We start from the raw sequence: 13,920 nt of genomic DNA, 5'->3' as shown, positions 1-13,920 counted from the left end.
AGGTATCTAAATGCACTCTGCATCAGTTTTGTCATTTGTAAAATAAATATAATACTAGTACCAACCTCACAGGATTGTTGGAGATTGGAATGAGATCATAACCTTTAGAACAAGGTCTGGCACATAGTGATCAACTAGCTGTAGTAAGTATCAGCTATTGTGATTATTATGTTATAAACACAGTCTGTTAAGTACTAGAAGGTAGAGTGGTGATTAGAAACAGACAGAGGGCCTGTTCTTATAGAGCTTGGAGTAGATTGAAAAAAGAAACATATTCAATATGTAATTCATTAATTGGGCTTGTCATAAACACTAAAGATACAGGTTGCAATAAGAGTATAAAAATGAGGAGCTGGGAATGGGGCAAAGTATTGAAGGTCTTGGGGAAATCCTCTTCAAGGGGTCTTATATTAAACTGAGGACTGAAAAATGATTAATAGCTAGCCAGACAAAGCAAGGGAGAAGAAAGAGCCTGGTTGGAGGGAATGGCACATGCTGAGAAAGGAAGTTTGGTACATTAGAAGAACTGAATGAAGGCTAGTGTCAACAGCATAGATGAAGAGGAGAGTTTCATTAAACTTGTAGGGGCTAGCTCATATACTGCTTTGAACACCATGTTAAGGAGTTTTATAATTTATTATATGATCAATGAGGAGCCATTGAGGTGTTCTAGACAGGGGGAGATTGTGATTAATTAGGGTATAGCCTGATTATACAGGTATGTTCCAAGGTCTCATGACTTATCATCAAAGGCATTTTATTTGGTGAATATGATCATTTACAAAGCAGCTTGATCAGCGTGAGCAACCCAAGACAGCCTCAAAGAATAGAGAGTCAGTGTATGTGTAATGGAAAGATCCTTGGACTAAAAGTCAGGAGACCTGGCTCCTAACAGGGTGTCAGGAGACCTGGCTTCTGATTCTGGCTCTGCCACTGGGTAGGAAACTTGCCCAAAGTCACTCAGCTATCTTTTCTGGGCTCAGTGTCCTCAACCATAAAATGAAAGGGTTGGAGTAGATGATCTCTAATGTCCTTTCCAGTTCCAAAAGTCTAAGTTTCCAGGAAATCCATCTCTTGAGACCCAGTTTGAGATCATCAATATGCATAAACAAGGAGACATAATTTACATAAATGAATAATCTTTATTTTAAAGAATAAGAAAGCTATTTTTAATGCGAGTAGTTGGTAACACGAATGTAACTGATGGTTTATGAAATTTTCTCAAAACAGGACTCTTAAAAGAATCTCAAGATACAGTAAAGCACCACCTTATATTGACTTATATTCATAAAAGTAGATTTAAAAAAGGCTTCAAGTGAATATCCTCAGGGTAACTTAAAAAGTAGATCACTAACTTGAGATTATTTAAAAGTGGTAAAACATTTAGGGGTAAGAAAATATGTTTTTTACTAGAATGGTGATAATGTGGAGGGGAGGGAAAAATGGCTATGTTGGAAGGTATTTTTATTACACATAATGGATACATTTATAATTCACATATTTTAGAAATAAAGTAATTAAAGTAAAACTTAAAATTATTTATTACTGGCCATTTTACCACCTCAAATATTTTAAAATTTATATTACTCAGCTTTCAATTCTTGCTTTTTATTTACTTGAAAGTTAGCGATGTCTTGAAAGTGGTTCCAAAGTTAATGCTATCTTCATGTAAAGTACCTGATTTTTTTTTTTTTTTTTTTTGGTGAGATAGAAATTCACAAAATAAATTAAAATTTTTAATTAGATGTTATAGTTGTGATGTGGACCTTAATTTTGGAAAGGATTTCTACTTCTTTTGGTCATACTTGATTAAAATGTAATGATTTTTCTTCAAAAGGAGTATTCATGATATAAATTCAGATATTTCTGGTCCTTTATATAAAATATCAATTGAAAGGTGTAGTTTCTTAAAAAACACTCAATGTGGATTTGGATATTTTTGTTGGATAAAAATTATTTGATATAGAAGAAAATTATTTCATTGGTCCATAGACCAACATTCACTTTCGTGCCACATATGGTGGTATAATCTTGTAATTTTCAATTACTATATACTTACTTAATAATACTAATACATAGCTCTTTAGACATAGAATTAAAGTAGCAATAGCAAATTTTTAGACAAAAATTTATGTATTTGAATATAAAATGCAATGCCAGCTATCTTCTGATAAGTTAACTAATTAAGATGAATAAATAGTTATGGCAGTTGGGATTTGTTTATGGGACAGCACACTAATCTGATGCATAAGATTATCATGCAATATTTACTGACTACTCACATATCCTTGGAAATATCAGTTGATCATATTGAAAATAGGTTTTGTAGTCCAAGTATGTTTTCCAGTAGCTGGCATCATGGAAGAGTTTTATGAGCAAAATTAAGAAAAGACAGCAAAAGAATCCTGACGATCTCATCTTTCTTCCCTATAAAATGCTTCTTTGGCCATTGTCCCCTGCTATGCAGTAAATATACACATTTCATTTTTATTTTAGGTCTTCTGTTTTGTTATTTTTGTTTATGAACTAGCTATTTCCCATTTGTTATTAATCTGTGTCCTTAGGACATATTTGAACATCAGATGATTATATAAATAAATCTTGGTGGAAAACTTAATTGTTTTAATGTTATTAAATAAACAGCTCTAGATTTTAGCAATCACCCATCATTTAACAAGATGAGGAACATCCTATGAATTTTATGATTGTTGATGAACTATTGAGGATAATTGTTGGCCATAAGTCTGTTTGTCCTGTTCTTTTGTTGCTTTTAGGTTTATATCCCACATATAAGTGATATCATGTGATTTTCAACTTTTTCTGCCTGGCTTATTTTGCTTAGCATTTTTATCTCGAGGTCCATCCATATTGTCACAAATGGCAGTATTTTATCTCTTCTTATGGCTGAGTAATATTCCATTGTATATATGTACTACTGCTTCTTTATCCAGTCATCTATCGTAGAACACTTCAGTTGCTTCCATGACCTGGCCACCGTACATAATGCTGCTTTGAACATCAGTGTGCAAATATCTGTTTGGATATGAGTTTTCAGGACTTTGGGGTAAATACCCAGTAGAGGGATTGCTGGATCATATGGCAGATCAATTCTTAGTTTTTTGAGGAACCTCCATACTGTTTTCCATAGTGGCTGTGCCAATTTGCAGTCTCATCAGCACTGTATGAGGGTTCATATTCTTGATATAGTCAATAAAAATTCCTTCGGAAAGGTAGTATCTCATGCTAGTTAGAAAGTTTAAAGAATCAAGTTCATGTTCACAAGTTGGCACCTTTCTAAGCAGTTACTGCCCAGTTTTTTTACCCAACTTTTCTAACAGAACCTGCTTTGTCTTGTCTTGATATAAATGCAGGGTAGATACTTGGAATCACTGTGGAGCAGGTGCTGATTTAGGTTTTCTGGATATAATGATCATTTCCTCTCTCATAACCTTCAAATTTTAGTCTTGAAACATTGAATAATTTGAGTTAGGAGAACAGATGAGTTCTTTTGAGTTCTCCAATTAGAGAAGTATACTGGGATTGAGAGGTGCAGTGGAATTTTGAGTAGAGTTTGATCTTATCTGGATTGCCTGTAGAGATAAAATGTGCCCGTTTTCTTCTATGGTGAATCAGGCCACATATTAGAACATGCCTGAATGACATTCTTAGCTATTCTCCAATTTACAAGGTGAACTGCTACTCATTTTTCAGCACTACTATCACTGTCTTCACAATCTTCAGCCCTAAGCTGTTTTTGTTTTGTTTTGTGTTTTTCTTGTTTTGTTTTTTCCTGAAGGGCCTCATATGGAGTTTCTACAGAGGAAAAACAGCTGAATTAGGGAGAATGCATTGTAATAGGAAATAGTCATTTGTGTATTCAGAAAATCTTTATTTAAGTAACCAACCATGGTGGCTAAGAACATAGACTCTAATCCTACTTCATGAGTTAAAGAGTCAGATTTACTGTGTGATCTTAGACAAGTTACTTAATCTAAGTACCTCAGTTTCATTAACTGTAAAATGGATATAATAGTAGCACACACATCACAGTATAGCGAGATTAAAAACGAATACACGTAAAGTGTCTAGCAAACAGTAAGAACTCCAATGTTAAATGTCATTATTAGATGTTATGTCTTTAGGCACCTGAGTTTAATACTATTGATTTGCTGTGAAGAAAGCATTCTCAGTAAAGTAAAAGATCAAAGAGATTCTATTTTTCCGGGTGACTCCATTCTAAAATACTATAGGTCGATACTTAATCTTTATGGAAATTATAGCAAGCACATATTTCTGGTAGGAATACACTGATATGGATAAGCATGTATGTTGATTTTAGTTATCTCACAAAAGATTTCAAGCAGACATTTATTTTGTATCATCGCACCTTAATATTTTAAGAAGAAGTGACTAACCACAATCTTTAACCAAACTCCCTGATCTTTGTCTCCTGACAAGCTGTCAATCATGACTGAATTGATGGTATAAAGATCAAAGTCTACAATTATGAACTCAGGAAAAAAAGATATTACTTCTAGACTAGGTTATTTTAGAGTAAATTTCAAGTCAACAGTCTTTGCAACTCAGTGTGAGTTAGTACTCCAAGGAGATTTAAATTATTTGTTCATTATCCTATCTTTTAAACATACCAACAACATAGAAAGAAGGGGCTGGGGCAAAAATGAATCTCTGGTACTAGAATCCTACCACTTCTAGTATTTATAACCAAATGTCTCAAACCAGCTACACAATTTAAATTAAAGAATATCTGGTTCTGTGTAACAAAGGTATTTAATTTTATATAATGTTTACTTGAGAATTTATAATTGATACTTCACAGCCTCTTCTAATGGATTCGTCCTAGTTAAATTCAGCTAACTTTATATATTCTGTTTTTTTATACTTTCAGTAATATTAATGCAATAGGAGTGAGAGAATATATTATGCATTCAAGACTTGTAATTGATTTCTTATAATTATACAGTATATTTAATATGTATTTTTATGATTTTTAATATTTGAATGGAAAATGCATTATATATGAAGGTTTTTAAAAAAAACTTCCCTGTCTTGCATTTTTTCTTCATTTTAGGCAGTATATTTCAACTATAAAGTATGTAACAGTGTCTGTTTTAGCCAAAAAAAAAAAATCTCACCTTTTGGAGCTATAAAATATACAGAATTGAAAGCTGACACCTAATATACTTTTCATTAGATACAGATGTTCAATGTAAGCTCTTTCTTCAAATATTCATGAAAATCAAGATTACTAAAAAATTTTAGATATAATGCAGAAAAGTAAAAATCATATCTTTGGGGAGATTAATAATAACTTTTTAATAAAAACATTTCTTTATAATTTATAAGTTCTTTTAAATATTATAATAATCTTGTCACTTAACATTATGCATAGAATCCTTAAATTGCCATGGAGCTTAATGAAGTAAGAATACCTAAAGACCCCTTTCAAACACTGAAACTCTTAAAACTAATATATAAAGGAATCATTTAACATTTTAAAGTTTACCTTCTTTACCTTGAAATTTAATTTGTAATTTTGAAAATATTTCTAACATTTATGTTTTATACTTGTTTGCAAAATGTCTTTCTTATCATTAGAAAATTGTAGACCAATATGGTGTATGCATGATACAAATTCTGTTGTGCTGGCTTTTTGTATCTTAAGACTATTACTTTCACTTCTAAATTGAGTTGAGCTTCATACAATTTTGAAATAATAGTAGTTTTGAATATTCTATTTCTGTGGCGAGTACTTAGAAATACTGATGTTTTGCCACCTGCAGAAGTCATTATCTTAACTAGGGGCTAAAATTTGAACTATCCAGTAAGGGAAAAAAAATATTTTAAAAAAGTAATTCTCTTTTCTTTTCTACTTTCCCTTCCCCCTAAAAAATTATTTCAAACAGATGTTTTTTGAATCCAAACATATTAGATATTGTGAGTTTAACTTTAAGCCAGTAGTTTATCTATTATCCCAGTTGGTTATATTTATTTTGTGTTCATGGAATTGAGCTGTATGCATTTTTCTTAGGATAAAGGTTAATCCTATGAGAGTTTCATTATAAAACTTTAAAATATCTCCTTTTATTTTGCTTTAGCTTAACTACTTTTCACAAAAATAACGCACATTATTTTTGCTAAGTTTTCCAGTAGTTTATTCCTTTTTTAGTTCATGTGCTTACCAAATACACTAGGTGCCTAGGAGGTGAATAATATGCTTACCTACACACATACTTTGTGTGTAGGACCACACAAAGATACACCTCAGGAGGTTTATAGTATATTGAGGAAGACGAGAACTTTATATGAAACATGTTCCCAGCTATAGAAGAAGTTTGATAGTGCCAATGTGAGTGATACCCATAACTGTATAGAAAAGAGATCAGTTTGCTCTAGGAGAATCTCTTTCTGGATTTCTGATTAAAGAACAGGCAGATAGAAAGTAGGAGGACATTGCAGGCAGGCGCCATGCCAGGAACAAAGGCATGACAATAGGAACTGGAAGGTCCACTAATGAAACTGTGAAGGCAGGATGCAGACCAAGGAGCAGGGTATAAGGATGTAAGTTAGAAAGGTGGATTAGTGGATACGAGGAGACCTTTGGATATTGGGTTAAAGTAAGTGTAGTTCATCTTTTAGGTAGAGAAGATTAGGTACTATGCAATAAAGATGAAGAATGACCCAGTGAGGGTGATATTTAGCAATCATAATTTTAACAATGAGTGTGATGTATACTGGAGAGAGAAGTTGGTACAGGGAATAGCCATTGTTCTTATTTCTAGAGGTTTTGGTATCAGATCATGAAATTTTTTATTAAGATTATGGTGCCAGAAACAGAAGGAAGCATGAATCTATAGGACTTGTCACTAATAATTTATAAAAATTAAGGAAGGAAAATAAATATTCTGAAATTTAGAGAATTACTAAACCAGGAAAAGGAGAGCTTTGAGAGAGATGAGTTTTGGGAAACATATAAAAAGAAAATTAGTGGTTTTATAGGGCTGTGGGCATGGAACCATCAGGAGTGACAGTTAAAGGGTTTAGGGTTTCTTTTGGGAGTGATACAAATATTCTAAAGTTGATTATGGTGATTACATAACTTTGTGAATACAGTATATTAAAAGCCATTGAATTACGTACTTTAAATAGGTAGATTGTAGTATGTGAATTATATCACAAGAGAAAAAGAAGAAAAAAAAATGCTTTGGGAGTATATAAGAAAGAAAAAAATAACCTTTAACCAGCTAAATGTCAGAGATGAACAATTGTGAATCCTTCATAAGAGCAGTAGCTGAAGCAGTGAGTGGTTGTGAAGAGAGAAAAAAATCAGAGATCTGAATTTGATAATTCCACAGTTCAAGGACTGCAGCAGGAAGGAGAATGGTTAGAGAGCTAATGTTTTCTTACGGAGAGAGTTTATCAATTGCATTAATTTTACCTGTATTATCTTAATCAGGAAAACAAATTCAATGAAATTTAGTGAGAGATGTGGCTTAATGCATTGGCTATGCTATTAAACTTGCCAACAGTGGTTGATTTTTGATGTACTATGGCTCTATTTCAAATAAAAGAGAGCTATGATGTTCTTATTATCGAAGACATATGCATAATACAAAATACCAGTTCTGCTTTATGCCCTTGCCTTGCAGACCAAAGTAATTGAATGAGCCACTGAGAATGAGAATTCAACAAACCTCAGAGGCCGAATTGTACAATCATTGTTAAAGCTGGTTCTTTGAGTTTCATTGACTGCTTGACTGCCAAATTGTGGGACTCTTTCACCCAGGATATCATTTTGCCACTTTTACTGTGAAATAAAACTTTTATGCATTTGAAACTATATTATGAATATATAAAATATTAAGATTTTTACAACCACAGGAAAATGTAAAATTCCAAAGAAACCATTTTTTTCGGATGAGTTCCTATCCCAGACATGTAACTCAGCCAGAATAGAAATTTTGGTGGTAAAAACTATGTCAAATATGTTGACATGAACATCACATTTGTGTTGTGGAATGATTATGCTTTTCTAATGCTTTTTTGTTTTTTGTTTTTGCAGGGAAGGAGATTACGGCAGAAACGTTTATGGAGAAATTGGATAATGGCGCCTTGCTCTGTCAGCTTGCAGAAACTGTTCAGGAGAAATTCAAAGAGAGCATGGATGCTACTAAGCCCACAAAGGTAAAAGATCCCAAGGCAAAATAACTATAAGGAGGTGGATTACATTTGTAGTTGCTTATGAATTGAGTTTAATTTGAAGATTTTGTTGAAAAAGGAGGCATTAATGTTTCTATTTACAAAACACAAAGAGTGCTTTTTAATTAGGTAACATGTTGTTTGTCCTCTGATTACGTAAATTACATAATCCTTTTGGTAAGCCTAATTAAATAAAATCATATAGAAATTGATGGTATTAATACAAAACAAGTACTGTGTATAAACTGGCTGAATCTGCTGTACTGATTAAAAATTTAGTAGAGAAATAATTTATATCATCAGGCAATGAACACGATCTACCTAAGACAGATTTACTGAATAAGCCTTTGTTTCCAAATAGATCATTATGGCAGAATGTTGGAGAAATAATCGGAAGTGCGTAATTTTTTGTTTTTTTTTTTAAGTAAGTAGTAGCATTGAATTAAGTAATTTTGGACAGTTTGTTTTCTTTCTGACAGATTTCTTTTCCGCACGTTCTAATATTCTTTTCTGGTTATTATAAACACATAATAAAAGTGTGACATTTGATATATTTTGAAGGGAAGAAGATGGATGATACTATGATACTTTTTTAAATTTTTAATAGAGAAGGAAAATAAGTAAGAATAAAATAAGGTTAAATAATATCGAAGTCAGCTTAAAATAAAAAACAACTGTTAAACTTTCTGCAACTCTGGCTAAATAGAGTAAAACTGATTATTTATGTACAGTTTCTTTATGACTACTGAACTAAAACCCAAACAAAAGATCAAGCTCCCTAAAACACTGTGCTATTTTTTACAGCACTGTACTTAGTTTGAGGATAATATTTTATATCACTCTGTAAAGTACTATGTAATATACAAAGCCCTTCCTCTTTTTTCATCTTAAAAGCAGCTCTGTGAAAGTATTAATTAACTTAATGGCTCCCAGATTTTGCTTCACATTGGAATCAGGTGAGTATCTTTAAGGAAATACTGAGCCCTTGCTCCCATGCCTGAACATTCTGATTTAATCTCTGTGGGGTGCCACCTGGGAACTGGGATGTCTAAAAAGCTCCTCGGGTGATTCTAAAGTTCAACGATTTTGGAATCCACTGCATTTATTTTTTCTCCTCCATTGATTAGATGTAGACTAAGTGATTTGTGCAAGATCACCCTGCTGGTAAGTGACTGAACAAGAATTTGACAGACATCCTCTTTCCAAGTCTAGTGCTCTCATCACAGTTCATCGTGGGTAACATAGACATGAGGAGATTGTTTATGAAAAGGCTTTGGTCTAATTTAATGTTAGAAATGTTAGAAAACCAATTATTCTCCTCTAGTTTACACTGTGATGTAACTGGCCTCTACTGTAGCTTTCAGATGAGGAAACATATGCCTATTAGGAAGATCGTTTGTATAGAAAGTTCACTATAAAATAATAAACAGAGGAGGGGGAAAGTGTTGTGCCCAGACTCATGAGAGTATTATGTGAATGTTGCATAAATCTTGAAACTTCTATTCATATTGCTTATTCTTGAGGAAAGAGAGCCCATTGCCTCAATGTTAAAATCTCTTGAATCCTTCATAATAGCAAAGAATAAACAAATCTCGTAACAATAGTGTTCAGTTTTCTGGTTTTGTTTGTTTTGTAACCTTTTACTTTTTAAAACAGAAGCTAAGATCCCCAAATAGAATTGTAATTATAACAAGGCTTTGAAGTTCACCATATTTTGCTTGGGTTCTAGTTCTTTATTTACTAATTGGACATGTCTGAGCTCAATTTATCTATAAAATAAGATTAATAATTATATAATGTATAATATAAATTACATATATTATTACATATATATTATATAGCTTCCAGAAAGCATTGCACAAAAAAGATTCTAAATAAATATTATCTCCCTTCCCTATGTGAAGGAGTCAAGAGATCCTGATGAGAATTTTAGATTAACTAGAAGAAAAAAAAAATGCTTTGTAAATGTTCATGGCATAATGCAAATATGTGTACATTTCACCCAAATCTACATGGTCATATGTAATATTCAGAATAGTTATATATCAGAATTTTGACAGCTGTTTTCCTTTAAAACATTTATTTCAAATTATATCATTTTTATAATAAAACTATAAAATGTAAAAAGAAACAAAGTAAATTTTCCTTTCAAAGTGTGTAAAACTGCAGCAAAATTTTATTAAACTGGAAATACTTCCTTGACCCTAAGCCATTTGTTTAATTGAATACAAAACTCAACTTTATTCTGATTATGATAAATATATTTTAGTATGAAAATTCAACTGTGGTAATTGAATAAGTATAGGTTAAAAAATACCCATTATGATCTCAATTTTTGTGCTCAAAAAGATCATATTATATCTGAGTTAGAAGTTGATACCATACTACTCTTGACTGAATTGCCTTCTGTGTCCTCGGCAGAATTTATATATTTTACAACTTACTTCAAATGATATTCAGCTTAAATCAAAATAGCATGTTCCTTACTATGTGAAAAATGCAAAGAAGGGTAATTTTTCTTTTTCTCATTTTATGAGAAATTTTACAAAAAATGAGAAGCCATATGATTGATACTTTTATAGCTACTATTGTTTGTAAATGTAATTTTGTCAAAATTCATGGTTTTAAATCTATCTTTTGTATAATGAAAGATGTTATGTGAGATTTTATAGCATTTTGTTATTATTAAATCTAAATTTAAACAAGAAGAGATGCACTAAAATTCAGATATTTAGGTTTACATTGAAAATTTCCCATTTAAAAAAAGGAGGCTTTCAAATTGGGTAGAAAAAAACGTGGAGGTTATAGTATTAAGTCTGAGTGTGTGGGTGTGTGTGTGTAATTATTTTCCACATTGGATTTTGAAATTTAAGGACAGTAGTGCTGAAGATAGATGAGTTGGTCAATATTTTCTCTGAATTAGTGAAACTATGTTATGTTTAGGGAGATGTTTAAACAATTTTTTAAAAATCAACAACAAAGTTGATCCCATCTGAATTCATGTCACAGGAAGCCCTTTGTAATTTTTTTCTAGCACCTTAAATCTCACGTTCTCATTCTCATAGCAATATTTTTACTTTTCCTGATTGATAGTTAATTTGGGGATTTTACAGCTGTATAAACACATTTGAGCAAGTAAGTTATGCTTGGTATGTGTAAAGTATGTCTGGGTTAAGAATGATTTAAACCCTTAATATTTGAAAGAAAATTTAATATGTGAAACTGTTTACATATTTAATATTTTAGTTATAAATTCATGACTCATATCTTATTCTGGCTTGATAAAATACCCCAAATGAAAATAAATTACATCCTATGACTTTTTTCTTGCCTCTCTCTTTCTTACTTACAAGTAGTTAACCTTAGCCTTTGCATTTTCTCAATTTGCATGGAAGCAAAACAGATTTCACAGAATTAGGTAGTAGCTGGTTAGAAGCATTTCAGATTAATATGCAGCAATTTAATTTTAATTAATTTAATTTTAATTAATATACATACCATAATATGATCAATTCGCTATTACTTTAAATTCATCATTCCTGGAGCTAAGGACCTTTAAAGGCAAAAATCTAAATAAAACTAATCTTTCTAATATTGAATTGGGATGAGAAAACCAAAACAAGTGATAAGTCTAAGGTTAGGTTTTATGCCTTTTAACTCTTACTTAACTCAAAGTTGGCATCTCCCATCAAACATAATAATGATTATATGGTGTATGAACTTTCATTTCCAGGTCCAGATAGAGCTCAATTGTATGAATGCCTTCTTATTGTACATTTGCTCTGTTCTTTTTCCAGCAGTCAAAACTTGTTGATTCGTGTGCAAGATTCTCTCAACCACTGAGGCATCAACAAGATATTCAAAGTCTTCAACCTCAACCTCTCTCTTTTTCTCCCAACATTCCTTTCTGTTTGTCTCATTTATCTTGAGAGTCTCTGCCCCAGACATCAGAGGTTTCCTGGGTTCAGAGCTTCCTTTGACTTCAAAGAGCCCTGGGTAGTTAGATCGGGTTTGAAGTAAAAAAAAAAAAAAAAAAGAAGAAGAAGAAGTTCTGTTACCTAGTAGAATGCTGCTTTATGCTCCAAGGAAGGAACTAAACATTCACTATCAGAGTGTAGAATCCAGTCCTTGTTTGGCAGAAAGAACATCCTAGTCAGATAGAATGCCTGTAGTACATTTGCCCATCAAGAATACCTAGTTCTCTGAGCTGTAAGATAACAATACCTCAGGATGTTGTACCATCCAGGAATTAAATTAAAGACATAAGGATTAGAGTTTTTCCCTTCAAAAATCAATAGTGCATTTCGTTTAGAGAACATCTTGTCAAGATTGAATTCAGAGAAATCCAGAACTTTGTGTTTATTGCTGATATCTTTGACAGAACAAGAAAGTATGGTAGAAGTGTTAAATGTTTTTTCTTGAAAAGATCTCAGCTGCAATTAATTTAAAATTATCCATACCATATAAAATAATTATATATCCCTTGAAATTCATGGTTTTGATATGTAAATATAATGCAAAGACTAAACCAGTGGAATGAATTATGATGAGATGGAGAGAATATAGATGTCATATGTGGAAATAAAGATTGTTTGATGGGTTATTTTGCTGTCTAGAACTGAGGAGAAAGGGAGAAAATAAATTAGTGATAAAGCCTAATTCTTCAGGATTTAAAACAAATAAATATAAATATCTTCAAGTTTTAAACATACAAAAGTAAATTATTTCCCAGTATAAAATTAAATTTCCTCATCACCATTTGTCTAAATCCCTGACCACCTGGAAAATTTTTCATCTCTAGATCAGTGATGATGAAATGTCTTGCCAAATGTTTTTCTCATTGGGAATGTTTCTATTCTATATCATCTTACAGGGTTATGTCTAAATAGGGCTTCAATGACATAGCAATAAATGTTAGTATATCATGCAGAGTGACATGAAAAGAAACGACTTTTTTTTCTACCCATAGTCAACTAGTGATAAGGGACTTGATATGAGCTATATGTACAGGCTGAGGGAAAAAAACAGTAGTGTGAAAAGGTAGGCATAATAAGGAGTGATATGTTTATTGAATTTAGCTGGATCTTCAGCCCTATTTGAACTAATCCCACATGTAACACTTGTACTCAGTGACATTGTATTGCTGGGCACAACTAAAAATATGGGCAAATTGATGAACTAGCACTAAGCTCATGATAAACAGTTCAAGTTTCATGGTCACTGGTATCTCAAGATGGAGATTTAACCTCCATCAGACAACAGTAACAAGCTAGGAAAATTTCCATGGTATCCTTTACAAAGAAGGCAGTATTCCTACATGGTCATTATTGGGCCCAGAAATTTTATTTAGTTGGCAAAACTCCCATCCTGGATTCTCATGGGATTTATCTTTTACTCTCTAGAATGTATTTTATGAAGCCATCTGGTTTGTCTACATTCCTGCTCTTCTATATCAAATCAGCAAAATATTCTGTTATAGGAGTTTGATATCTTATGTGATGTTGAAATGTCCATGGTCCCTGTAGGTTATGCCACAGAGCAGGAGCTGATGTGCAAGATAGTAAAAGAATTCTGTTATTTTTGTCAAGTGTATGCAAACTGCTTCTCGAGTTTTCTATCAATCAGAATTAAGAAAATTGCCTTTCCAGACCATTAGATGTGTGCCAAGTACAGGATATTTACTAATATACTTCAGCAAAA

The 13,920-nt window shown here is 32.1% G+C and overlaps 1 protein-coding gene across 4 annotated transcripts in view; it reads left to right on the top strand.

Annotated features, from left to right (window-relative positions):
- GAS2 (growth arrest specific 2) overlaps positions 1–13,920 on the top strand; it is a 120,204-nt gene that overhangs the window by 11,900 nt on the left and 94,384 nt on the right. For all 4 annotated transcript variants that reach the window (XM_011362586.1, XM_011362585.1, XM_011362584.1 and 1 more), the window contains exon 3: positions 8,084–8,205. In XM_011362586.1, coding sequence (XP_011360888.1) covers positions 8,084–8,205 — 122 coding nt within the window. The remainder of the gene's footprint in view (positions 1–8,083; positions 8,206–13,920) is intronic.

This window comes from Pteropus vampyrus, unplaced genomic scaffold (assembly GCF_000151845.1).
Source record: "Pteropus vampyrus isolate Shadow unplaced genomic scaffold, Pvam_2.0 Scaffold76, whole genome shotgun sequence".
Classification (NCBI taxonomy): domain Eukaryota; kingdom Metazoa; phylum Chordata; class Mammalia; order Chiroptera; family Pteropodidae; genus Pteropus; species Pteropus vampyrus.
Note: the sequence above shows the minus strand (reverse complement) of the source record. Positions and strands in the feature narration are given on the sequence as shown.